This window comes from Hypomesus nipponensis, chromosome 10 (genome assembly GCF_054491055.1).
Source record: "Hypomesus nipponensis isolate SF chromosome 10, ASM5449105v1, whole genome shotgun sequence".
Taxonomy (NCBI): domain Eukaryota; kingdom Metazoa; phylum Chordata; class Actinopteri; order Osmeriformes; family Osmeridae; genus Hypomesus; species Hypomesus nipponensis.
The window spans coordinates 18,491,335-18,516,144 of NC_140370.1; the positions used below are offsets into that span (position 1 = coordinate 18,491,335).

Sequence of the window (24,810 nt, forward strand, 5' to 3'; positions counted from 1 at the left end):
CCCCCTCAGTCTTCTCCCCCTCAGTCTTCTCCCTCAGTCTTCTCCCTCAGTCTTCTCCCTCAGTCTTCTCCCTCAGTCTTCTCCCTCAGTCTTCTCCCCCTCAGTCTTCTCCCTCAGTCTTCTCCCCCTCAGTCTTCTCCCCCTCAGTCATCTCCCTCAGTCTTCTCCCTCCATCTTCTCCCTCAGTCTTCTCTCCCTCAGTCTTCTCCCTCAGTCTTCTCCCCCTCAGTCTTCTCCCCCTCAGTCTTCTCCCCCTCAGTCTTCTCCCCCTCAGTCTTCTCCCTCAGTCTTCTCCCTCAGTCTTCTCCCTCAGTCTTCTCCCTCAGTCTTCTCCCTCAGTCTTCTCCCTCAGTCTTCTCCCTCAGTCTTCTCCCTCAGTCTTCTCCCTCAGTCTTCTCCCTCAGTCTTCTCCCCCTCAGTCTTCTCCCTCAGTCTTCTCCCCCTCAGTCTTCTCCCCCTCAGTGTGCCTCAGCAGTGAAAGGTCAACAAACCCTAGAGGAAGCCTCCTGGTCCAGATGCTAAGTGCTTGCTCGCTCTGCTGGACTGTTGGCAGGTTGCATGATTTACAGCCCCTAGCATCTGCGTCTTACATGCCTGTACCTGTTAAAGTAGTTGCTATGACAACTTCATGCAGTGGCACAAGGGGCTGGTTAACTAGAGCAGAAAAGTGGATATACAACCTTTAACCTTTGAACTTGTAATCCCTGGTTCCCCAGAAGACGCAGTCATCCATGTTGGCTTGCTAGCTATGTTGCTATTTAGTGAAAGGCATAGAGCAGGTTTGCGCTATTTACATTAACAACATCTCAGGATGGGAACCACATCTTTGAAGAAAATAAAAACCAAATAAAAATAAAACCAAATAAAAATCAATTCTTTTTTTCTTCTTTGACCACAATGAATCATTGTTCTTTCATTTAATAATTATAATAGTTTGTTTTCAACTTGTAATATTCCCATTAGTACTATAGGATGGTTTGTGCAATTTCACAACAACGGTCAAAGAAATATGGCTGCATTTTCAGGGCCCCAGAAAAACAAACCCTAAAAAGCATAAAACATCATAAATAGGTTTCTTCATAAAAAAGGATACTTACAAAATCCATTAGATCCAGGTGGGCATGTTATGACCCTCAAACCAAAGAAAGCCAAACACAGGAGCAGGAAAATAACTCACTTTGGCACAGGAACTTTCTTTTCTACAATGTGGTAGTTACAGTGGGATGGCTAACAGGGCTCACAACATGCCAACTGTCACATGGTCCTTCTTGACAGCCTGGAGCTACCTAACCCTAACCCTAGTCATGGTCTGGGATCGGTAATGTTAGGATGTCCAGATAAGCAGGACCATGGAGCTTAGAGAGAGGAACCAGTCTGATATCTTCTGCACCTCCAGCCCTCCACCTCTAGAGGGGGTCCTTCCCTCGGGGCCAAGGTTTCTGGGACGAGCCCTGCACTCCTCTCCCCGACAGCTCCGGGCCAGACTCGAACTGGGCTTGGTTGATCCAGGAGGCCTTGTAGCGTTGCTGCCTGGGACTCTGACGCTGTCGGGTGGGCAGGGTGGGACTCTGGGGCAGGGTGGAGGTCAGGGTGGGACTCTGGGGCAGGGTGGAGGTCAGGGTGGGACTCTGGGGCAGGGTGGAGGGCAGGGTGGGACTCTGGGGCAGGGTGGAGGGCAGGGTGGGACTCTGGGCCTCTTGGTTGTCGAAGCTGGCCTCCTGCACAGCTTCCTGCTTCTTAAAGGAGTCCCTCCTCTCCGTGAGGGCCCGCCTCCTCATGACCACCACTTCTCCGGGCCCGCCCCCCTCCCGCATGCCTCTCGGCCCCCCCAGGTGGAACCGCCCCTGGTGACCGTGCTCCCCCACACACATGAACCCCATGGCCCCTTCCTCCCCCCCCTCCTCCTCCTCCAGCCCCTCCCCCTCAGACAGAGGCACCTCCATGGTGTGGTGCCGCGTGGCGTATGCCTTCTTGTCGCCGTGGTAACCCCCCGACAGCTTCTCGGCGGACTGGACCCTTTTGAGGAGGGGGGAGCGGGGGGGCTCAGCGCTGCGGGGGCGGGCCGCATGGCGCACCAGGGTGGGGGGGGACTTCCCGTGGAGGCTGTGGAGGCCCTTGGAGAGTCCCGGGAGGGTGGAGGGGGAGCACTGGGGGGAGAGGGGCTGGGGAGGAGGGATGCAGGCCAGAGGAGAGGGGGGGATGCTGCTGGTAGACTTGCAGCGCCCCCCCTTGCTGTAGCGACCCATCACATGGAGTGAGCTGGGGCGGGGCTGGGGGGCGGGGGAGCTGGGGGAGCTGGAAATGGGGGAGGAGCTCTGGGGAGAGTTTGAGTCTGCAAAAAAAACAACAGAGGACAGATTATTGTGAAGGGCTCTAACTTTCCTCTCTTTCTCCCGCTCTCTCTCTCTCTTCCTCCGTTCCTCTCTCCCTCTGTCCAACTCCCTCCTCCTTCTCTCTCTCCTTCCTTCTCCCCCTCCCCCTTCTTCTCTACCTCTCTCTCATTTCATTAAGGGTCTGAAGGGTGATAAGGTCTTCTAGACTGTGGAAGCGGTGCTGGAGGCCTCACCTCCAGAGTGGTCGGGCGCAGGGGAGCAGCAGGGTGTGGACGGCCCAGGGGACAGGCTCTGGGTGGGGGAGCCAGACAGGCTGTCGCTGGAGGACACGGACGGCTGGAAGCCTGAGGAGAAGCTCCTGCTACTGTGCATGGGAGGAGCAGCACCAGCAGGAGGAGGAGCAGGAGAGGTCTGTTTGGACAGCTTCTTCCAGATACTGCGTCTCCTACTGGGAAGATGGAGACGAGGATTCAACACCCTGACTCCTCCCCCTACTGACCCTAACTCCTCCCCGTACTGACCCTGACCCCTCTCACCCTAACCCCTCCTCTACCTGTCCTGTCCGTCCTTCTTGCGGCTCTTCTTGCTGCGTCGAGCCATCTTGGCCTTGTAGCTGGACTTGCGTGCGGGTCCAACCTTGATGGAGGTGTTCTCTAGAGCTGTGGTTTGCAGTGTCACCTTGGTACCACTCTAAAGAGCAACAACAGCAACAGTTAGCGCTCTGGACATGCCTGTTTCATAAAGGACATTTACCGATAAAGCCAGGCTTATCTTAGTTACTTTCCCTGACATAAACCTGGCTTATTCGGTAAACTTGCTTCATGGAATAGGTTCCATGGCAACAACAACAGTTCGCTTATACAATAACGTAACAGTTGCCGTGGTAACGCTCTGCAGGTCAACAACAGCAGCAGTTGCCATGGTACGTACCTTCAGCAGCAGCTCCACCACCTCGGTGTGCACCAGCCCCTGGACAGACTCCCCGTTCACCTGGGTGATGAGGTCACCAGCTCTCAGCCCCGCCTCCTGGGCTGGGCTGCCATCCTCCACACACTGCGCACACACAACACAGTTTGTCATTTTGCAAATGCCTTTATCTAAAGCAACATACATGGTCAGAGATGGCAAAAGTACACACATCCTTCACTCAGGTAGAAGTACAGGTACTCGTGTTTAAAAAGACTCTGGTAAAAGTTGAAGTATTGAACACACTCAAGTTAAATTACTTCAGTAAAAAGTAGACATTACTACTACTTGTTAGATCTCACATCATATTAGTACAATAATACAAAAAGACACAATAGACACACAGTGCATTCGCCAGGAATCCTTTTTGACACCGACAATTTCAAACATCTTCCTCATACCGTATTTTTCTGAAATAAAGCAGCAGCCTGTACCCCGATTTTACAGTTTTTTGTCGTTGTACGGCTTATATTTCGAAGAGGCGCATAGCCCTGTTTTAGAACAAAAAAGCGGCTTTGTCCCAAGATCTCTACAGACCGTGTAGCTAATTTAATGCTCAACACTTGAACGGGCGCTTATTACTTGAAAGAGTAATTATTCACTGTGTCTCAGTTACACTATCTGGGCTTGAAAATACAGTGACTTGCTAAAGCAGGCCAATGGCTAGTAGAACATAACTAACATTTCATAATAATTTCAGTAAATCTAATAGCTGCAAGGCCCAGTGAAATGTTATACAGCTAGCAAACTAACGTTAGCTAGCATTGTTAACGACATTGGCTAATTCAACTTCGGTTGTGTAACCGAGCTCTTTGTAGGTTCATTTGAGATATAATTTGATATGGTCGTGTGGACAATAAGACACAGACGGGGTCTCTTTTCACAACTTGTATTTCACTTCTCTATTCGAACAGCCCTCACTGACTTCACGTAATGCTTAGGTCAGCATCGTGCCTAGGCAACTCCCGAGGGACAAAACACCCTTTTCCATTGAACATAGAAAGGTCTGCCACAGTAGACTATCCTCAGGATTTGCAAGCTAGCTAAACTGACACTATATCTAAAATAATTTTGTAGACATGACAATGGATTTTGCCACTAAATGAGTGACTTGGCTTAAAGTCTGGATATACTATCCACAACCGAAGTGTGTTTCACAATGCTGTAAGATTGCCTACTCTTGCATTGCTTGGTATTGTAGCGACAATGCTATTGGTACCCAGAATGCCCCGCGGCAAGATGAAAAGATACGCAGTTAAGGGCATTAGCTTAGTTAGATAAGCACTGTTTGGAGTTCTAATGTTGTGTTCGTTCTGCTTTTATATATGCAATGCTATGGTCTGTAGTTTAGATAATTTGAGTTTTCACCCTGATTGTGAATGTTGTCTAGTTAGATGGTTATCCAACCTGTCCAATGTGAAAGGGTTATAGCGGAAGTAAACAGAAGGCTTATAATCCAGTGTGGCCTAGACACTGATTTTCAGTTCCCATTCTGGTGGGATATGGTTTATAGGAAATGTGGCTTATTTTCTGTAAAATACCATATATGACCATCGGTGATGAGGAATGTCTCTATTCTCAGACGTGTCCACATCGCTAACTCCCTCTGTCTCCTCCATAACATACCTTTTTTTTCCCCAGTGAAAGGAGATTAGAGAGGGGGAGGAGAACAGAGAAACCAAAAATGAGTAGATTAAAGCAGAGCACAGTACAATAGAGTAAAAAGTAATCATATTTTTTTTAATGGCCTTCTGCCTTTCTCCATGGTTGTTTCGTAGACTAGCTTACGTTTGTTGTGCATGCATGTACAGCATAGGATTCCAGTCCAGGAAAGTTTTTTTATGCACCAGAAACAGAGTAAAGTTTAACCCCATCTCAGCTAGTCAGCTGAGACAAGATGAGGCGCGTTTGACATTGGCCGACTTCATGCAACGCCGCAGACGACGCCGGCGCTGCATGAAGTCAAACGCACCTATGGTTACCAACCTAACTCTGACTCAACCATACCATGTGACCTACTCACCCAAACCATGTGATGAACGGTGTAGATGTCGCTGTCTCCCATGTAAACCCTGATGGCTCGCAAGGCAAAGCCGAACCTCCTGCCCTGGCTGAGGATGACCAGGGGGGGGCGCAGGCTGCAGCCCAGCGCCAGCTCCCTGCTGGGGGACGAGTCCCGAGAGGACGGGTTTGACGACAGCGACAGGGAGGACTTGGGGCTGGTGGGGGGGCCGCCAGGGTCGTCTGGGGAGAGGAGACGGTTAGGGACCAAGTTACCCGGGATGATGACGAGAGAGAGGGGGAGGAGCTAGTTACCCGTGGTGATGACGAGAGAGAGGCTGGAGACGGAGGCGGACTTGGGGACCTTGCAGCTGGCAGGGGGGCGGGGCTTCTCTGGCGCATCCAGCTGGTGGGTTATGCGTCTGGACGCTCCTCTCCTATAAGACGGCCGCGTTCCAGTGCTGTTGCTACGGAGACGGATCCGACGTAGGTTTGACACCACACCGTCTGAGGAGAAGGTGGTTACACACTGATGTGTCTGTGTGTGTATACATTTGTGTGTGAGTGTATGGACCAATCATCACCTCCCATGGCTCTCCTACCACTGCTACGCTGACGACACGCAGCTGTACCTGTCGTTCCCCCCGACTGCTCGCCGGTCTCCCAGCATGCGCAACCCGCCCTCTTCAAAGGATTCTGAACGCAGCGGCACGCCTGGTCTACAATCTACCCAGATGCTCCCGCGTTACCCCCCTTCCTCATCTCTCTCCACTGGCTACCCATAACGGCCCGCATCAGATTCAAGACCCTCATACTGACCTTCTGAGCAGTGAACGGGACAGCACCCAACTACATCAAGTCTCTCCTGCAGCCTTACATCCACACCCGCTACCTACGGCCTTCTTTAGACAACCACCTGGTGGTCCCGCCGCTCAAAACCGCCCGGTCCCAACACAAGCTCTTCTCCTGCCTGGCCCCTCAATGGTGGAATCAACTCCCCACCTCCATCAGAGACATAGACGGTCTCTCCACCTTCAAGAGAAGGCTCAAGATGCAGTTCCGGGAGTACAACGGTACTTAGGAATGGTTTGCTGAAACCAATGCTAGTTTCCTCAAGGATCACAATGACTCTTGCTTAGAGACTTGTTGCTCTTGTTGGTTAGTGGTAACTGATTTAAACTGTTGTACTCGCTGCGAAATATTCTATTTTAGTTAATCGTATTTTTATTTTTACTGTTGCTTGCTTTTCTACAGGTACACTTGCACTTGCCGATTCATGTAGTTTAATTGTAACTTGCTTAACTACATGCTCTTATGGTTCTTCCCTTATTATTATTTTTTAGTTGTGCACAATGTGTGTTCTTGTTTTGGCTACCCACAATGCTTTGGGGCTATCTTGTTGTTATTATCAGTGACCTATGCACTTTGTAAAGCTCTTTCTTGGAGGTCGCTTTGGATAAAATCGTCTGCTAAATGAATACATGTAAATGTATGTACATGTGTGTATGTACGTGTGTGTTTGTATACATGTGTGTGTCTCACCGTCGTCCTCTGTAGAGAAGGAGAAGCGAGGCATGGTGTCCAGGCTCTGGGTGCTGTTCATCAGCAGGGGGCTGGAGGAGCGCTCCGAGGAGGCGCTGGAGGAGGCTCTAGGGCGCAGGCTGGGGGGGGGGGGAGGTTAATATGATTAATATCTGCTCTCTGCCTTTCTATTCTCGAGGGCTGCAACAAAGTTTCGTTGAGTGCGGAGCAGAGCGGAGGTAGAGGAAAGGCCATCGGAGAGACGTTGTTGAGTAACGTTATGAAACACATGGCGGAGAAATCAGTACGACCTAAGATATCCAAGGTGTGGGTGCATTTCACACTAAATATGTCGAAAAGGTGTGTTAATTGACCAGGGTGAAGTTAGTTTCATATTTGACATTGGTCTCACATTCGGAAGCCGCTACTTTGCAGCGTTGCGTTAGGGACCGGGTGAAAACTACCCATACCATTTTGAAAAATAGACTTTTACAATATTTTTATGAATATAAAACCTCAAACAGACACCAGAGTATCTTAACAATGTCTGGTATACAATCTACCACAGCCTTTACTTTTTCAATGAAGTTTCAAATAAAATTATAGAAAATCACTAATCTTTGAAAATAGCTTAATCCTTGCTTATCTTAACTTTTTCGAAATTGTGTGCCTGTTTGTGCACATTCTGAAAACATTTTGCACTGTGAATTTGCACTGTCAGTTCTGTTTTTGAATAAAGGGTTGGAAATTAATGCTTTTATGTTTTTAGGTTTTTGATCCGATTCAGCAATTAATCAAAAAAAGAATCGACAGATTAATCGATTACTAAAATAATCGTTAGTTGCAGCCCTACTATTCTCCCCCTTCTCGTCTTCCCCCCTGTCCCCTCCTTTTCCTCTCCTCTCCCCCCTCCTCTCCTCTCCCCCTCTCCTTTCTTCTCCCCCTCTTCCTCTCCCCCATCCTCTCCCCCTCCTCCTCTCATCTCCCCCTCCTCCTTTCTTCTCCCCCTCTCCCCCTCTTCCTCTCCTCTCCCCCTCCTCCTCCTCTCCCCCTCCTCCTCTCCCCCCCCCCCCTCCTCTCCTCTCCTCCTCTTTTCCTCCTCCCCTCCTCTTCCTCTCCCCCCATCCTTTCCCCCTCCTCCTCCTCTCCCCCCATCCTCTCCTCTCCCCCTCCTCCTTTCCTCCCCCCTCCTTTCCCCCTCCTCCTCTCCTTTCCTCTCCCCCTCCTCCTCTCCCCCTCCTCCTCTCCCCCTCCTCCTCTCCCCTTTCTCTTCTCCCCCCCTCCTCTCCTCTCCCTTCCCCTCACCTTCCCCTGGGTCCGTCCGTCCTGGTGCCGTGCTTGTGTCCCTCCCCAGGAGAGACTCCGAGCCCCCGCTCCTCCTTCTCCTCACTGTGGCTGCGCTCCGAAGACGACAGGCTGTGATTGGACGGAGTGGACGTGGACAGGTACTCTGTGCTACTGTACACCTGGGGGAGGGGGTGTGAAAGAGGTAAGGGTTTAGACAGAGGTAATACAGAGGTAATTTAGAGGTTATGCAGAGGTCATGTGTAGGGCGTGACCTTGCTGAAGCGATGGGCCACGCTGGAGAACTGACGCAGCTCTCTCTGGGAACACGGCTCTTCATCGTTGGTCTCCTCGTCATCCTCTTCAGAACCCAGATGACAGTACCGCTCTGACCGCGCTGAGCACACACAACACACACAACACACACACTGCTTTGTTAACAAACTATTTAAACTTCTATCAACTTGTGACTTCTCTTCAAACCAGATTCATGACAGTCTGAAACCTGATTATCCTGTGTGCGTGTGTGAGAGAGAGAGAGAGAGAGCGCCCCCTACTGTCAAAGTAGCTGGTGTCATCCTCTGTCTCCAGCTGAGGGACGAACTCAGCCTTCTGTCTGAGCAGGCCAGTCCAGTCCAGCCCCAGAAAGAACACATGAGCCTTCACCTCCCCTGTCCCTCCTGCAACACACACACACCATCACTGTTCATTTGAACACAATTCAGCCAGCCAGCCGCCAGCCAGTCTGTCAGTCAGTCAGTCAGTCAGTCAATCAGTTCAGTCATCTAAGTAAGCAGTCAGCCAGGTGAACAGTCAGTCAGGTGAACAGTCAGTCGGGTAAACAGTCAGCCAGGTGAACAGTCAGTCAGGTGAACAGTCAGTCAGGTGAACAGTCACCCACCGGTGCCGAGGCGCTCTAGAGGACACTGCTTCAGCAGCCTGGTGATGAGGTCCTGGGCGTTGGCCGGCAACGCATCATCCCCATCTGGCCAGATGATGTCATCTAGAACACATACCATAGCAACTCGTTACCACACCAACACCGAAAAAATTACCTTGACAACAGAGCTGTAGCAGAGAGAAAGAGTGGTTACCGTTGACGACTTGTCCAAACAGCTCTTCAGGCGTGTCTCCAAAGAAGGGTACGCAGCCCACCAGGAACTCATACAGGATCACCCCCATGGACCACCAGTCCACCGGCTTCCCATAGCCCTGCCTCAGGATCACCTCTGGGGCGATGTACTCTGGGGTCCCACACACCTGGAGCACAGCACACTGTAACCACACTGTAACCCTAACCCTGGAGCACAGCACACTGTAACCACACTGTAACCCTAACCTAGCACACTGTAACCCTAACCCTGGAGCACAGCACACTGTAACCACACTGTAACCCTAACCTAGCACACTGTAACCACACTGTAACCCTAACCCTGGAGCACAGCACACTGTAACCACACTGTAACCCTAACCCTGGAGCACAGCACACTGTAACCACACTGTAACCCTAACCCTGGAGCACAGCACACTGTAACCACACTGTAACCCTAACCTAGCACACTGTAACCACACTGTAACCCTAACCTAGCACACTGTAACCACACTGTAACCCTAACCTAGCACACTGTAACCACACTGTAACCCTAACCTAGCACACTGTAACCACACTGTAACCCTAACCTAGCACACTGTAACCACACTGTAACCCTAACCTAGCACACTGTAACCACACTGTAACCCTAACCCTGGAGCACAGCACACTGTAACCACACTGTAACCCTAACCTAGCACACTGTAACCACACTGTAACCCTAACCTAGCACACTGTAACCACACTGTAACCCTAACCTAGCACACTGTAACCACACTGTAACCCTAACCCTGGAGCACAGCACACTGTAACCACACTGTAACCCTAACCCTGGAGCACAGCACACTGTAACCACACTGTAACCCTAACCTAGCACACTGTAACCACACTGTAACCCTAACCTAGCACACTGTAACCACACTGTAACCCTAACCCTGGAGCACAGCACACTGTAACCACACTGTAACCCTAACCTAGCACACTGTAACCACACTGTAACCCTAACCCTGGAGCACAGCACACTGTAACCACACTGTAACCCTAACCTAGCACACTGTAACCACACTGTAACCCTAACCTAGCACACTGTAACCACACTGTAACCCTAACCTAGCACACTGTAACCACACTGTAACCCTAACCCTGGAGCACAGCACACTGTAACCACACTGTAACCCTAACCTAGCACACTGTAACCACACTGTAACCCTAACCCTGGAGCACAGCACACTGTAACCACACTGTAACCCTAACCTAGCACACTGTAACCACACTGTAACCCTAACCTAGCACACTGTAACCACACTGTAACCCTAACCTAGCACACTGTAACCACACTGTAACCCTAACCTAGCACACTGTAACCACACTGTAACCCTAACCTAGCACACTGTAACCACACTGTAACCCTAACCTAGCACACTGTAACCACACTGTAACCCTAACCCTGGAGCACAGCACACTGTAACCACACTGTAACCCTAACCTAGCACACTGTAACCACACTGTAACCCTAACCTAGCACACTGTAACCACACTGTAACCCTAACCTAGCACACTGTAACCACACTGTAACCCTAACCCTGGAGCACAGCACACTGTAACCACACTGTAACCCTAACCCTGGAGCACAGCACACTGTAACCACACTGTAACCCTAACCTAGCACACTGTAACCACACTGTAACCCTAACCTAGCACACTGTAACCACACTGTAACCCTAACCCTGGAGCACAGCACACTGTAACCACACTGTAACCCTAACCTAGCACACTGTAACCACACTGTAACCCTAACCCTGGAGCACAGCACACTGTAACCACACTGTAACCCTAACCTAGCACACTGTAACCACACTGTAACCCTAACCTAGCACACTGTAACCACACTGTAACCCTAACCTAGCACACTGTAACCACACTGTAACCCTAACCCTGGAGCACAGCACACTGTAACCACACTGTAACCCTAACCTAGCACACTGTAACCACACTGTAACCCTAACCCTGGAGCACAGCACACTGTAACCACACTGTAACCCTAACCTAGCACACTGTAACCACACTGTAACCCTAACCTAGCACACTGTAACCACACTGTAACCCTAACCTAGCACACTGTAACCACACTGTAACCCTAACCCTGGAGCACAGCACACTGTAACCACACTGTAACCCTAACCTAGCACACTGTAACCACACTGTAACCCTAACCTAGCACACTGTAACCACACTGTAACCCTAACCCTGGAGCACAGCACACTGTAACCACACTGTAACCCTAACCTAGCACACTGTAACCACACTGTAACCCTAACCTAGCACACTGTAACCACACTGTAACCCTAACCCTGGAGCACAGCACACTGTAACCACACTGTAACCCTAACCTAGCACACTGTAACCACACTGTAACCCTAACCTAGCACACTGTAACCACACTGTAACCCTAACCCTGGAGCACAGCACACTGTAACCACACTGTAACCCTAACCCTGGAGCACAGGACACTGTAACCACACTGTAACCCTAACCTAGCACACTGTAACCACACTGTAACCCTAACCCTGGAGCACAGCACACTGTAACCACACTGTAACCCTAACCCTGGAGCACAGCACACTGTAACCACACTGTAACCCTAACCCTAACCTAGCACACTGGAACCACACTGTAACCCTAACCCCACTGTAACCACACTGTAACCCTAACCCTAACCTAGCACACTGGGGTTAAAGAGAGGGAGAGGGAGAGAGAAAGGGGGGGAGAGAGAGAGGGGAAGAGAGAGAGAGGGAAGAGAGAGAGACCTGACCTGTTTGTCGAGGAACTCCCTGGTGTCCTTGGCGATGTGTCCCTCATACAGGTTGGTGGTCATGTTCATCAGGCCCATCTTAGACAGACCGAAGTCTGTCAGCTTGATGTGTCCCATGGAGGTGATCAGCAGGCTGCACACACACACACACACACACACACACACAGTCACACAGACACACACACAGTCACACGCACACACACACAGTCACACAGACACACACACAGGCACACACAGACAGACAGACAGACAGTGAGCCATGATGAGTATTTAGTCCTTTTTGTTGTCATAACATGCCTCACCATTAGACACCCTTAGTGATATCCTAACCCTGACCATGTGATATCCTAATCCTGACCATGTGATATCCTAACCCTGACCATGTGATATCCTAACCCTAACAATGTGGTACCCAGCTGGCCATGGAAGTTTTTGAAGCAGACATAAGTGTGTGTGTGAGTGTGGTGTGTGTGTATCTGTGTGTGTGTGTGTGTGTGAGAGTGTACTTGTCAGGTTTCAGGTCTCGGTGCACGATGCCGTAGTTGTGGAGGTACTCCAGGGCCAGCACCGTCTCAGCAAAGTACATCCGGGTCATGTCCACTGGGAGGGGACCCATGTTCTTCAGCAGGGTGGCACAGTCTCCACCTGGGTGGCAAGGGTCAAGGTTAGAGGTGGGGGGGGTCAGGGTTAAATACAACTCAGCCTTAACACACACACACAGACAGCCTGAACACACACACACACACAGCCTTAACACACACACACAGACAGACTGAACACACACACACAGCCTTAACACACACACACACAGCCTCCTACCTTCCACGTACTCCATGACCATGCAGAGATGCCTGCGGGTCTCGAAGGAGCAGAACATGGAGACCACGAAGGGGTTCTCAGCGAAGGTGAGGATGTCCCTCTCCACAAAGGCCTGCTGGATCTGGTTCCTCAGCAGCAGGTTCTGACGGTTGATCTTCTTCATTGCGAAGCGCTGACACGTCTCTCTGTGTCTGACCAGAAACACAGCCCTGCAGGGGGGGGTGGAGGGGAGTGGAGGGGGAGGGGAGTGGGGAGTGGAGGAGGAGGGGAGTGGGGAGTGGAGGAGGAGGGAAGGGAGGGGGGTGTGGAGGAGGAGGGAGGGGAGGGGGGTGTGGAGGAGGAGGGAGGGGGGAGTGGAGGAGGAGGGAGGGAAGGGGGGAGCGGAGGGGGAGGGAGGGGGGAGTGGAGGAGGAGGGAGGGAAGGGGGGAGCGGAGGAGGGAGCGGAGGGGGAGGGAGGGGAGGGGGGAGCGGAGGAGGAGGGAGGGGAGGGGGAAGCGGAGGAGGGAGCGGAGGAGGAGGGAGGGGAGGGGGGAGCAGAGGGGGAGGGGAGTGGGGAGTGGAGGAGGGAGGGGAGGAGGAGCGGAGGAGGAAGGGGAGGGGGAGCGGAGGAGGAGGGAGGGTGGGAGGTTCATGGTTTTGCAACTCAACTAAACTAAGAGCTAACTATCATACACATAAACTCTCTGTGATAAAACAGAGTTCCTCGAAAAGCCATTCATGTCACCATTTACTTCAAAGAATTTTGATTACTAGGAGCAAAAGTAACAGGAACAAACAAACACACACTCAAACTCAGAACACAGACACACTCACACACATACACATACACACACACACTCACCCATAGGCTCCGTTGCTGATCAGTTTGATGGTGTCAAAGTCGCTCTCCACAGGCTTCCTCCGAGGGGGGGTGCCCACAGCCCGACCCTGCGTATCAACACACACACACAGATCAACCCAGAACTACCTGTCGGCTCTAACAAAAGCTGACATCTGTAGCGTCTGTAGCTGTGTCTGGTGTCTGTAGCTGTGTCTGGTGTCTGTAGCTGTGTCCGCCGTCTGTAGTGTCTGTAGCCGTGTCTGTAGTGTCTGGTGTCTGTAGTGTCTTGAGCTGTGTCTGGTGTCTGTAGTGTCTGTAGTGTCTGTAGCTGTGCCTGGTGTCTGTAGTGTCTGGTGTCTGTAGCTGTGTCTGGTGTCTGTAGTGTCTGGTGTCTGTAGCTGTGTCTGGTGTCTGTAGTGTCTGGTGTCTGTAGTGTCTGGTGTCTGTAGCTGTGTCTGGTGTCTGTAGTGTCTGGTGTCTGTAGTGTCTAGAGCTGTGTCTGGTGTCTGTAGTGTCTGGTGTCTGTAGTGTCTGGAGCTGGGTCTGGTGTCTGTAGTGTCTGGAGCTGGGTCTGGTGTCTGTAGTGTCTGGAGCTGGGTCTGGTGTCTGTAGTGTCTGGAGCTGGGTCTGGTGTCTGTAGTGTCTGGAGCTGTGTCTGGTGTCTGTAGTGTTGGGTGTCTGTAGTGTCTGGTGTCTGGAGCTGTGTCTGGTGTCTGTAGTGTCTGGTGTCTGTAGTGTCTGTAGTGTCTGGTGTCTGTAGTGTCTGGAGCTGTGTCTGGTGTCTGTAGTGTTGGGTGTCTGTAGTGTCTGGTGTCTGTAGCTGTGTCTGGTGTCTGTAGTGTCTGGTGTCTGTAGTGTCTAGAGCTGTGTCTGGTGTCTGTAGTGTCTGGTGTCTGTAGTGTCTGGTGTCTGTAGTGTCTGTAGTGTTGGGTGTCTGTAGTGTCTGGTGTCTGTAGCTGTGTCTGGTGTCTGTAGTGTCTGGTGTCTGTAGTGTCTAGAGCTGTGTCTGGTGTCTGTAGTGTCTGGTGTCTGTAGTGTCTGGTGTCTGTAGTGTCTGGTGTCTGGAGCTGTGTCTGGTGTCTGTAGTGTCTGGTGTCTGTAGTGTCTGTAGTGTCTGTAGTGTCTGGAGCTGTGTCTGGTGTCTGTAGTGTCTGGTGTCTGTAGTGTCTAGAGCTGTGTCTGGTGTCTGTAGTGTCTGGTGTCTGTAGTGTCTGGTGTCTGTAGTGTCTGGTGTCTGTAGTGTCTGGAGCTGTGTCTGGTGTCTGTAGTGTCTGGTGTCTGTAGTAGCGTACCTCTGTGCTGGCGCTGGGGGCGTGGCTGGAGCTGCTGTGTTCCAGGTGGACCACCTCTGTGGAGAGAGCAGGAGGTCAGAGAGGAGGAGAGGACGAGGAGGAGAGAAGAGGAAGTCAGTGAGGAGGTGAATGAGGAAAGGAGGATGTTAGTGAGGAGGAGGTTCGGTCACCTTCCAGGGGATCTCGGGTCAGGCCCAGCTGGCTGATGATGTAGCGAGGGATGTCAGCCTTGATGCCCTGGCCCTCCCTGGCCTGGCCCTCCCTGGCCTGGCCCTCTGCCGCCTCCAGACGCTGGTAGAACTCCTCAGGGTCAAACTCCTGCAGAGGAGCAGAGAACTGGTCTACAGGTGGTCTGTGGGTGGTCTGCGGGTGGTCTACAGGTGGTCTGCAGGTGGTCTACAGGTGGTCTGCAGGTGGTCTACAGGTGGTCTGTAGGTGGTCTGCAGGTGGTCTGCAGGTGGTCTGCAGGTGGTCTACAGGTGGTCTGTAGGTGGTCTGCAGGTGGTCTGCAGGTGGTCTAGAGGTGGTCTGCAGGTGGTCTGCAGGTGGTCTGCAGGTGGTCTACAGGTGGTCTAGAGGTGGTCTACAGGTGGTCTGCAGGTGGTCTAGAGGTGGTCTAGGGGTGGTCTGCAGGTGTTCTGCAGGTGGTTTAGAGGTGGTCTGCAGATGGTCTAGGGGGGGTCTGCAGGTGTTCTGCAGATGGTCTAGAGGTGGTCTGCAGGTGGTCTAGGGGGAGTCTAGGGGTGGTCTGCAGGTGGTCTGCAGATGGTCTACGGGTATGTAGGTAGGTATTTATACTGAGGAGTGATATTAACCAATTCAACTTACTTACATATGGAAATGTCAAAACCTCCCAGAATCTGTGATCAATAAGTACTTATTACAAAAGTCCTGTTCACTTCCTGTATCTATGATATCTAAAGCAGGTAACACAAGTCAGTTGTGGCGTCAGTCTTTCAGCCAATAGTAGGACTTAACCTCACCTCATCCGTCTTTCAGCCAATAGCAGGGCTTAACCTTAGCCAATAACAGATAAAAGGGCACTCGTGCATGCAATCAGTCTTTCAGCCAATAGCAGGGCTTATACCATGGACTGGGTGAATACTCGATTCTGATTGGCTGCAGGGGTGTCCATTATCCGGTGATATACGGACACCTACGTAGTTGCGGCAAATCTGTCTGTTCACCGTTCTAAATTATTTTGCTGGCTACATTGTATATGAGCCTGTACAAAGTGTCTGAAATAAGTAACCATAACAACAGGGACGCAGTCCTCCATTTATAAGCCTCCATTTACAATTTCGAAAGACTTTAACAAGCTGACATGTCATTACAACAATGAGTGACTTCAATATTTCATTTAACCTATCTGCAAAATGTTACTTTTCTGAATTTACTGTGTCAGTGTCACGTAACCGCTCATCTCACATCCCATTCGTTGTTCACCTCGCTAGTCAATCTGCTGCAGACGGGCTGCGGCCAGTAGCCCCTCTACACATGGCCGATTATTTTTTTGTAAAAATCTTTATTTGATTTGGGAAAAAAGACATGGCTGGATAGCTGGCTAGTCTTGTTGTCAAACATATTGTCAAATTATATTTACTGTTTGTCAACCGTACACAATGTCATTGCCTTTGAATCTTGCTAGCATAACGTTAGCTTTCGGGCTAATAGCTCAGCCAAAGGAAATTGAGCGGACTAGAAATATCAGAGTTGGTTAAGGTTAAAAAACGTTAGATTTATATTGCAAAAAGCATGAAAACATAAATTAATGTTTGTAAAAAAAAAAAACGGTTGGCAAGTGACCATGGTATAAGCGGGCTAATGCCCTTCGAGGTGTCCAATATCACCTGATAATAGACTCCGCGGAAACAACCACATCCGCTGTGTGTCGGACGGTTCACGCCTCCGCATCGTCCATTATCAGGTGATATTGCTACACCTCGTCGGGCATTATCCCTTACTTAACCTCACCAGACACTCCAGCAGGTGTGCCATGAAAAAGAAAATATATATTTATATTTTTTGATCATTTCTATTAGTTTTTCTATTTTTGGGGGCCCCTGTCAGTCAGGGCCCTTAGAATTGTCCTAGCTTTTCCCCCCTATACGGCGCCCCTGCGTGCAGGTCATCAGTCTTTCAGCCAATAGCAGGGCTTATATTATTAACCTCACCAGACACTCGAGTAGACGTGCAGGTCTAGAGATGATGATGAGGATCCTCTTCACCAGCTTGATGATGACGCTCACCTCCTCGCTGTCCGAGCGCTCGTACGCCTGGCGGGGGAAGGGCCGGGGGGGAGGGGCCAGGACGTTAGCTCATCTGGAGTATGTTCACATTTCATTAATTTGTCCAAAGACACAAGCAAATAGTGCATATAGAAACTTCAGCAGCAGATTAAGGATCAGAAGTGCAGAATTCTACCAGTGTTTCGGTGGTCAGAGTCTAGGAACAGTCTGTATTTACCAGACACAATGCAAACAAAGAGTAGAGATGATGGAGGTCTATAGGAGCCTGGCTCTGCCCTCCTATGTACTTCTGCTAAATTTTAATTTTGCTTCTGTACTGCGTCTGGGCTTGAAATATATTGGTCAGATGTCTCCGGTAAACTTTTTACAGGTCCAATCAGCGAACAGAGGGAGTGGCTGACAACAATAACGTTGATGTTGTGCCCTAGTTTGAGAAGTAGTTCCGTAATGGCGGCGGAGAAAGATGCGAGCGAAGCCATCCGGTCCGTTGTGGTAATGCTGCCAAATATCCAGAAGTTAAAGCCGGAGCAAGAACAATCTCCGTTTGTGGTGAAGGAGGTGGCTAAGGCGAACGCTAGCGATTGGTTATGGCAGATCCAGAGTGGCTCTGGGCATTTACATTTTACATTTAGTCAACGCTCTTATCCAGAGCGACTTACAGTAAGTACAGGGACATTACCCCAGAGGCAAGGCCGGGAATTTGGCATGGCCGGGAATCGAACCAGCAAACTTCTGAATAATAACCCGACCACTCAGCCATTTGACGCCTAGATTCAATAGTTTTAAACTTCAACAGAGTACCCGCCTTCAAGGAAATTAACGCTTGTCAATGGACTGAGCCCAGACTCTCTGTATAAATGCAATGTGGTTAGCACCACATTGCATTTGGTTAGCACCAGGCTCGGTCTATAGAAGGGTACAGTTATCACAGAGAACATGGCCTCGGCATCTCTCCAATGGAACGGTTTGGGTTAGGGTAACAGATCATTATGTAAGGGATCCTGCTGGATCGTTATCCTGACATGCAGTACAGGCTGACAACACAGCAGGGAACCAGTCACCACCACTGCCTCAGTGCAGTGCTCCAGTGTTCCAGTGTTCCAGTGTTCCAGTCATGAAAACACAGCTGAAGTGGAGGGTGGAGATGTATCTAGAGCATGATCCTGTTGATTAGGATCTAGGTTGTTAAGAGGTGCCCTACCTGCTTGTTATTATGAGGATGATGGTTGTTAAGAGGAGCCCTACCTCGTGCAGCAGCTTGTCCAGCTTGTCCTGCAGCTCCAGGAAGTATCTGGAGGAGATGAGGCCTCCATGGGCCGTGTCCAGGCAGTCTCTGACCAGCTCCACCAGCTGGTGCTGGATGAAGCCAAGCACGCCGTCCGCTAGCGGCAGCACCTCCCGTGAGCTCTCCTCCAGCACCGCCAGCAGACGAACCTCCATCTGCGCCGTGGCCTGAGACATAACTTTATTAACCTGACAGGCATGCCCGACACACAACTTTGTTGACCTGACAGGCTGGCCTGACAGCTGGCCACAAGGGAACAGAAGGAGATGTGGCGAGACAAGAAGGAGATGTGGAGAAGCAAGAAGGAGATGTGGAGAAGCAGGAAGGAGATGTGGAGAAATAGGAAGGAGATGTGGAGAGGCAGGAAGTAAATGTGGAAAAGCAGGAATGAGATGTGGAGAAGCAGGAAGAAGATGTGGAGAAGCAGGAATGAGATGTGGAGAAGCAGGAATGACATATGGAGAAGCAGGAATGAGATATGGAGAAATAGGAAGCAGATGTGGAGAAGCAGGAATGAGATGTGGAGAAGCAGGAAGAAGATGTGGAAAAGCAGGAATGAGATGTGGAAAAGCAGGAATGAGATGTGGAAAAGCAGGAATGAGATGTGGAGAAGCAGGAATGAGATGTGGAGAAATAGGAAGCAGATGTGGAGAAGCAGGAGTGAGATATGGAGAAATAGGAAGCAGATGTGGAGATGCAGGAAGGAAATGTGGAAAAGCAGGAATGAGATGTGGAGAAGCAGGAAGGAGATGTGGAGAAGCAGGAATGAGATGTGGAGAAGCAGGAAGGAGATGTGGAGAAGCAGGAATGAGATGTGGAGAAGCAGGAATGAGATTTGGAGAGGCAGGAAGGAGATGTGGAGAGGCAGGAAGGAAATGTGGAGAATCAGGAATGAGATGTGGAGAGACAGGAAGGAGATGTGGAGAGACAGGAAGGAGATTTGGAGAACCAGGAAGGAGATGTGGAGAGACAGGAAGTACACACCTTGGGGAAGCGTTCCTTGTACACGTGGTTCATCATGACAATCTCGTTATCAAATGAACCACACGGGCGCCCGGGACTGAGAAACACAGACCTTAAATTACTGTCCTGGATATTAAAGTAATTGTACTGAATCTTCTTGTTTTATACAGTTATTATTCTTGATGGTCTTGTATAATAAAGTTACCTGAGGCTGCGAGAACGCAGTCTGGGGGGCGGGGCTGAGGTGGGGGGCGGGGCCGATGACTCGTCATCAGCTACACTCTCAGAGCTGCGGAAGTGCTTGAACAGGAAGTGGAGGTCGTCCACAGTTGGCTGGTGGGGAAGCTGGTGAAGAAGCTCCTGGGAGGAGGAAGAGGACTAGAGAAGAGGGGGAGGGGAGGGGAGGGGAGGGGAGGGGAGGGGAGGGGAGGGGAGGGGAGGGGAGGGGAGGGGAGGGGAGGGGAGGGGAGGGGAGGGGAGGGGAGGGGAGGGGAGGGGAGGGGAGGGGAGGGGAGGAATACAGTGTGAGATTAACAGGCCTCTGGTCTAGGTGAATATTAAACTTGTAACAGCAGGGGCTTGTTCAATAAAGCAAGCTAAGAGAAGTGGGGATTAAAGTCTGAATAACTGACAGTCAACTAGTCAGTCAACCAATCAACCAGTCAGCCAATCAACCAGCCAGTCAGCTCTGTGTTAGATGCTTTGCCCTGTCAGAGTTACATGCTGGGAAATTGTACAGCAGAATGCCAGAGACTGCATGCCTCAAAGGGTCATTTTTGTGCATTCTGGTCAGAGTGTGTGTTCTGGTTAGGGTGTGTGTGTGTTTGTGTGCTCTGTTCAAGGTGTGTGTGTTCTGGTCAGGGTGTGTGTTCTGGTCAGGGTGTGTGTCCTGGATAGCGGAGCACCCTAGGTGCTTACAGAGACTGAGGAGCTTGGGGGGTTGCTGCAGTAACCAGACGAGGGGACAGAGGCCACTGACCACCTCCTTCCATCCGCCCTGAAACACACAACACACAACATCACCACACACTAACCCTAACCCCGCAACACAAAAAACTACTAATCTACAACACACACAACATCGAGAACAACATCAACACATACAACATAAACATCAACATCAGTAAACATCAGTAAACAATGACAGACTCTCAGCATGCAGCGTCAATGACTGGAGGGTAAAGGAAATTGAAAACGTACGTGATTTAAAACGTCTCGGGTTTTCTAAGCGTAAAGGCTCTGCTACACCGAGTGTTTCTAAGCGTAAAGGCCGAGTGTTTCTGTTCTCACCCTCATGCATGTGTGGAAATGCACACCATGCAATAATTCGAATTTGAATATGTTGTTAAGAGTTGTGTTTATAAATAGTGTTTATAAACAGTGTTTATAAAGTGTTTATAAACAGTGTTTATAAATAGTGTTTATAATCAGTGTTTATAAACAGTGTTTATAATCAGTGTTTATAAACAGTGTTTATAAACAGTGTTTATAAATAGTGTTTATAAATAGTGTTTATAAACAGTGTTTATAAATAGTGTTTATAAATAGTGTTTATAAATAGTGTTTACAAACAGTGTTTATAAATAGTGTTTATAAATAGTGTTTATAAATAGTGTTTATAAACAGTGTTTATAATTTATAAAAAGCTTTATAAATAGTGTTTATAAACAGTGTTTATAAAGTGTTCATAAATAGTGTTTATAAATAGTGTTTATAAATAGTGTTTATAAATAGTGTTTTGCAGTTAGTGCAGTATGAATGAGAAAAGAGTTTCATGGATTTTTGAGAATGTGGTAATTAAATGCATTTTGTGTGAAAGCAGTGAAAAACTATTCACAGTTTGATCCACGTACACATCCGTTTTGCTCACTGTGTGAAGAGTTTTGAAAACGTGGCTTGACCAATGCATACAAGTCATCGAAAAAAACTGACCAGAAGTGTTCAAGTGCTTTTATACATCCCTAGTGTTGTAAAATACTGGATGTAATATGCATAATAATTGTGAAACCGTGATTATTCCTCAGACTATAACCTTACCATCAAAATCTATAATCGTTGCATCCCTCCACCTGACTGTACATGTGACAGAGTCAAACAGGAAGAGAGAAGACCTTACCTTTCAGTACGAGCCAGGTGGCTGGGGGAGGAAGATGGAAAGTGAGACAGACAGACATCGCCTTGGTGTCTGTGGTGTGTGTCCTTCCTGCCTCTATGTATTCATATCCGAATGGTGTCATCCACAAACATCCACACCAACTCACACACTCTCATACACACACTCACTCTTACACACACACACACACTCACACACACAGCCATGCTTGTTTTCCAATACTGTCTGTGCCAGGCTCCCCTCGTACCCCTCCTCCTCCTGTACCCTTCCTCCTCCTCCCTGTACCCCTCCTCCTCCTCCTCCTGTACCCCTTCTCCTCCTCCTCCTGTACCCCTCCTCTTCCTCCTGTACCCTTCCTCCTCATCCCTGTACCCCTCCTCCTCCTCCTGTACCCCTCCTCCTCCTCCTGTACCCTTCCTACTCCTCCCTGTACCCCTCCTCCTCCTCCTGTACCCCTCCTCCTCCTCCTGTACCCTTCCTCCTCCTCCCTGTACCCCTCCTCCTTCTCCTGTACCTTTCCTCCTCCTCCCTGTACCCCTCCTCCTTCTCCTGTACCTTTCCTCCTCCTCCCTGTACCCCTCCTCTTCCTCCTGTACCCCTCCTCCTCCTCCTCCCTGTACCCCTCCTCCTCCTCCTCCCTGTACCCCTCCTACTCCTCCCTGTACCCCTCCTCCTGTATGTCACTACCAATACTTTTGGCCACAACTGTATACCTATGTTGAGTCATCTATATTGTGAGGTAATGTATCTATGTAGTTTTACAATATATATGCTGTGTCATCTATACAATTAGGTAGTGTATATATGTAGTTTCAGAGTGTATCAATGCTGAGTCATGGTGTCTGTATAATGAGATATGAGTTTATGCAGTGTCATGGTGTATTCAAGATGTGAATGCAGTGATCCGATTGGACGAGAGGCACCGATGAGCGAAAGCATAAATACTGCAGTGCAGCACTGGTCAGGAGAGGGGAGGGAGGACAAGGAGGAGCTAGATGTGTGTGTGGAAGGCGAGGTGTGTGTGTGTGGAAGGCGAGGTGTGTGTGTGTGTGTGTGGAAGGGTGTGGCGTCTCACCTGCGAGCAAACTGGAAGTTAGCTGAGGCGGAGGTGGAGACATTTCTCGGGCTGTCCGATGGGCTGCTGCCAGCTGAAAGACACACACACCCTGGATCAGTTCTACTGCACACACACACAGAACATACACATACCATGATAATCATAGGGCAGTTTAAATAGAAAGCAACTTGTTTAATGAACCTCATCTTCAGGCCTGCAGCAACACCAGTAAATAACTGCCTGTGCACTCAAACACACACACACACACACACCAGGCCTACAGCAGCTGTACCACAGAATAGCTCTGACTGTCAGCTGCTGCAGAAACAGCTCATAACACAGCATCATGTGGTCAGATGTGTCTGGGGCTGCCTGTGTGTGTTTGTTTGTGAGAGTGTGTGTATGTGCCTTTGTCTGGGGCTGTCTCTGTGTGTGTGAGAGTGTGTGTGTGTGTGTGTGTGTGTGTGTGTGTGTGTGTGTGTGTGTGAGTCTTATCATCAGACTAACGAGTCTGCTGTATTTACTGTCTGTGGGGCGTGCGAGCACAGTGGAGACTGGGTACCTGTGGTGAGAGGAAGTGGAGAGAGGGGTCTGGAGAGAGTGGGTGAGGGAGTGCCAACTGCCAGACTTCTCCTCTTGTTGTTACGGCAACTGTGGTGAACACAGAGGAGAGATGAGACATCTGAATGGTAGGTCAGCTGACTGATCACCTGACTGGCCACTTGACAAAGCAGGAAGTTAAAACCAGGAGGTCCAACCTGGATCCATATGTGAGGGAGGAGCCGTTTAGCGTTTTATTTTTAAGGAGTGACATTCAGCAACCATTTAGGGTTCTGTTGTTATAGGTAACGAGTTACCACAAGTCCCAGGAAGTCCAAACTCCTGCATTGTGATGATGTTGTTATCTGAACCTTGATGTATTCAACCTGAACCTTGTCCCTCTGTCTGTCTGTCTGTCTCATTAAGGGTTAGGGTTGAGTGCTGGTAAGTCAGGATCGTCCAATCAGAGCGATGTCTAACTCTGGATGAGTTCAGATGATGACAGGCCCTGAAGGATCTGGGTCACCATGACACCAACATGTCAACAGAGACAGGAAGACACAGATAGAAACCCCAAACCCCCTGCCGATTAGAGGCCAGCAAAGGCCCAGATCCTTGTAAAGCAGGCAGGGGTAGAGAGGCCACTGAAAAAGCTGTGGAGAGCAGTGATGTCACACCCTCCACACTGTGTGAAGGAGTGGATATCATGTATCAAGTACAAGAACGTACTGCTATTTTATAAACGGCTGGTCGCGCGTGTAGTCAAGCCTCTATTCATAACTAGGCCTACATAGATGAGATGCATTAGGACACTGTGTCCATTAAGCACCGCTGGACGTAACACACAATCTCCACAACAATAACGCTCAGTCCGCCCCGCCACGTTCCAGAGTCGGAAACAAAAAGTGGCCGGATGTAGTCTGCGCGATGCGAAGTGAATGAGTGTGAAAACAAGACGAGAAACGATGTTAATAATAAACAAACGCTGGCGTGTGTTTGTTTTAGTTGCGAATGACTAGCCGGTCTATGATCAACACTTTGTTGTTCTAGCCGTTGAAACATCAGGGTCAGAGAATTACACAATGGCTGCGACAGAAACAGATAGGCTATCTGAGATTAGCTAGTATTTCGCATTATTTCACCTTCATTGTGCTGTTCGTTATGCTGTTGGCCAAACAATTTTGCCATAGGCCCTATATCATTCCAGAGACTTAAGTTAATGGAACATCAGGTTACCTTTTAGATCGTTTCATCATGGCCCCAGTTACAAAACTAGTTTTGTAGCTAGGCAAGACGGTCCAATAGTAGTTCTGATCCGACATGATTGTCATGGGCGATGTGGGGTAAAACTTGGTCCAGGACGATAAGATAAAGTCTTAAAAATGTTCGGAAACGTAGCTAGTCACAAATCCATCACAATGTCCTCGACGAGACGTCCCAGTCTGTCTCCTGCAGGATCGTCACAAACTGGCCCCATTTCCATGATGACTACTCCGGTCGACTAAACAACCGCTAAAGCCATTGTCGTATTATTGAATTCCTCTGATACAACTAAACGTTTTCTCGTCTTTCAACGGACGCTAGCCTCTTTATCGCCATAACGTTTCCAGTGATACAAAGTTTCCAGCGGCAGACACAGCGCAGCGCTGTCAGCGGAGCGGAGG

The 24,810-nt window shown here is 49.8% G+C and overlaps 1 protein-coding gene across 4 annotated transcripts; it reads right to left on the reverse strand.

Annotated features, from left to right (window-relative positions):
- Nucleotides 1–859: 859 nt before the first annotated feature.
- LOC146272185 (microtubule-associated serine/threonine-protein kinase 3-like) lies at nt 860–24,810 on the reverse strand. Of its 4 annotated transcripts, none has more exons than XM_084707234.1 (27): nt 24,383–24,810; nt 23,169–23,257; nt 22,625–22,697; nt 21,553–21,573; nt 20,355–20,433; nt 19,642–19,814; nt 19,458–19,533; nt 18,434–18,640; nt 17,114–17,215; nt 15,110–15,257; nt 14,940–14,995; nt 13,669–13,754; nt 12,827–13,035; nt 12,514–12,652; nt 12,008–12,140; nt 9,200–9,365; nt 9,007–9,108; nt 8,663–8,785; nt 8,381–8,502; nt 8,127–8,287; nt 6,843–6,961; nt 5,616–5,807; nt 5,323–5,543; nt 3,264–3,386; nt 2,887–3,023; nt 2,567–2,778; nt 860–2,332 (listed from the first exon to the last, which is right to left on the reverse strand). In XM_084707234.1, the coding sequence occupies exons 1-27, from the start codon at nt 24,475–24,477 to the stop codon at nt 1,407–1,409; spliced, it is 4,290 nt and encodes a 1,429-aa protein (XP_084563360.1). In that variant the 5' UTR covers nt 24,478–24,810; the 3' UTR covers nt 860–1,406. The 4 variants fall into 4 exon arrangements, with proteins under 4 accessions (XP_084563360.1, XP_084563359.1, XP_084563362.1 ...); XM_084707233.1 differs by having other exon boundaries at nt 2,567–2,781; XM_084707236.1 differs by lacking the exon at nt 21,553–21,573.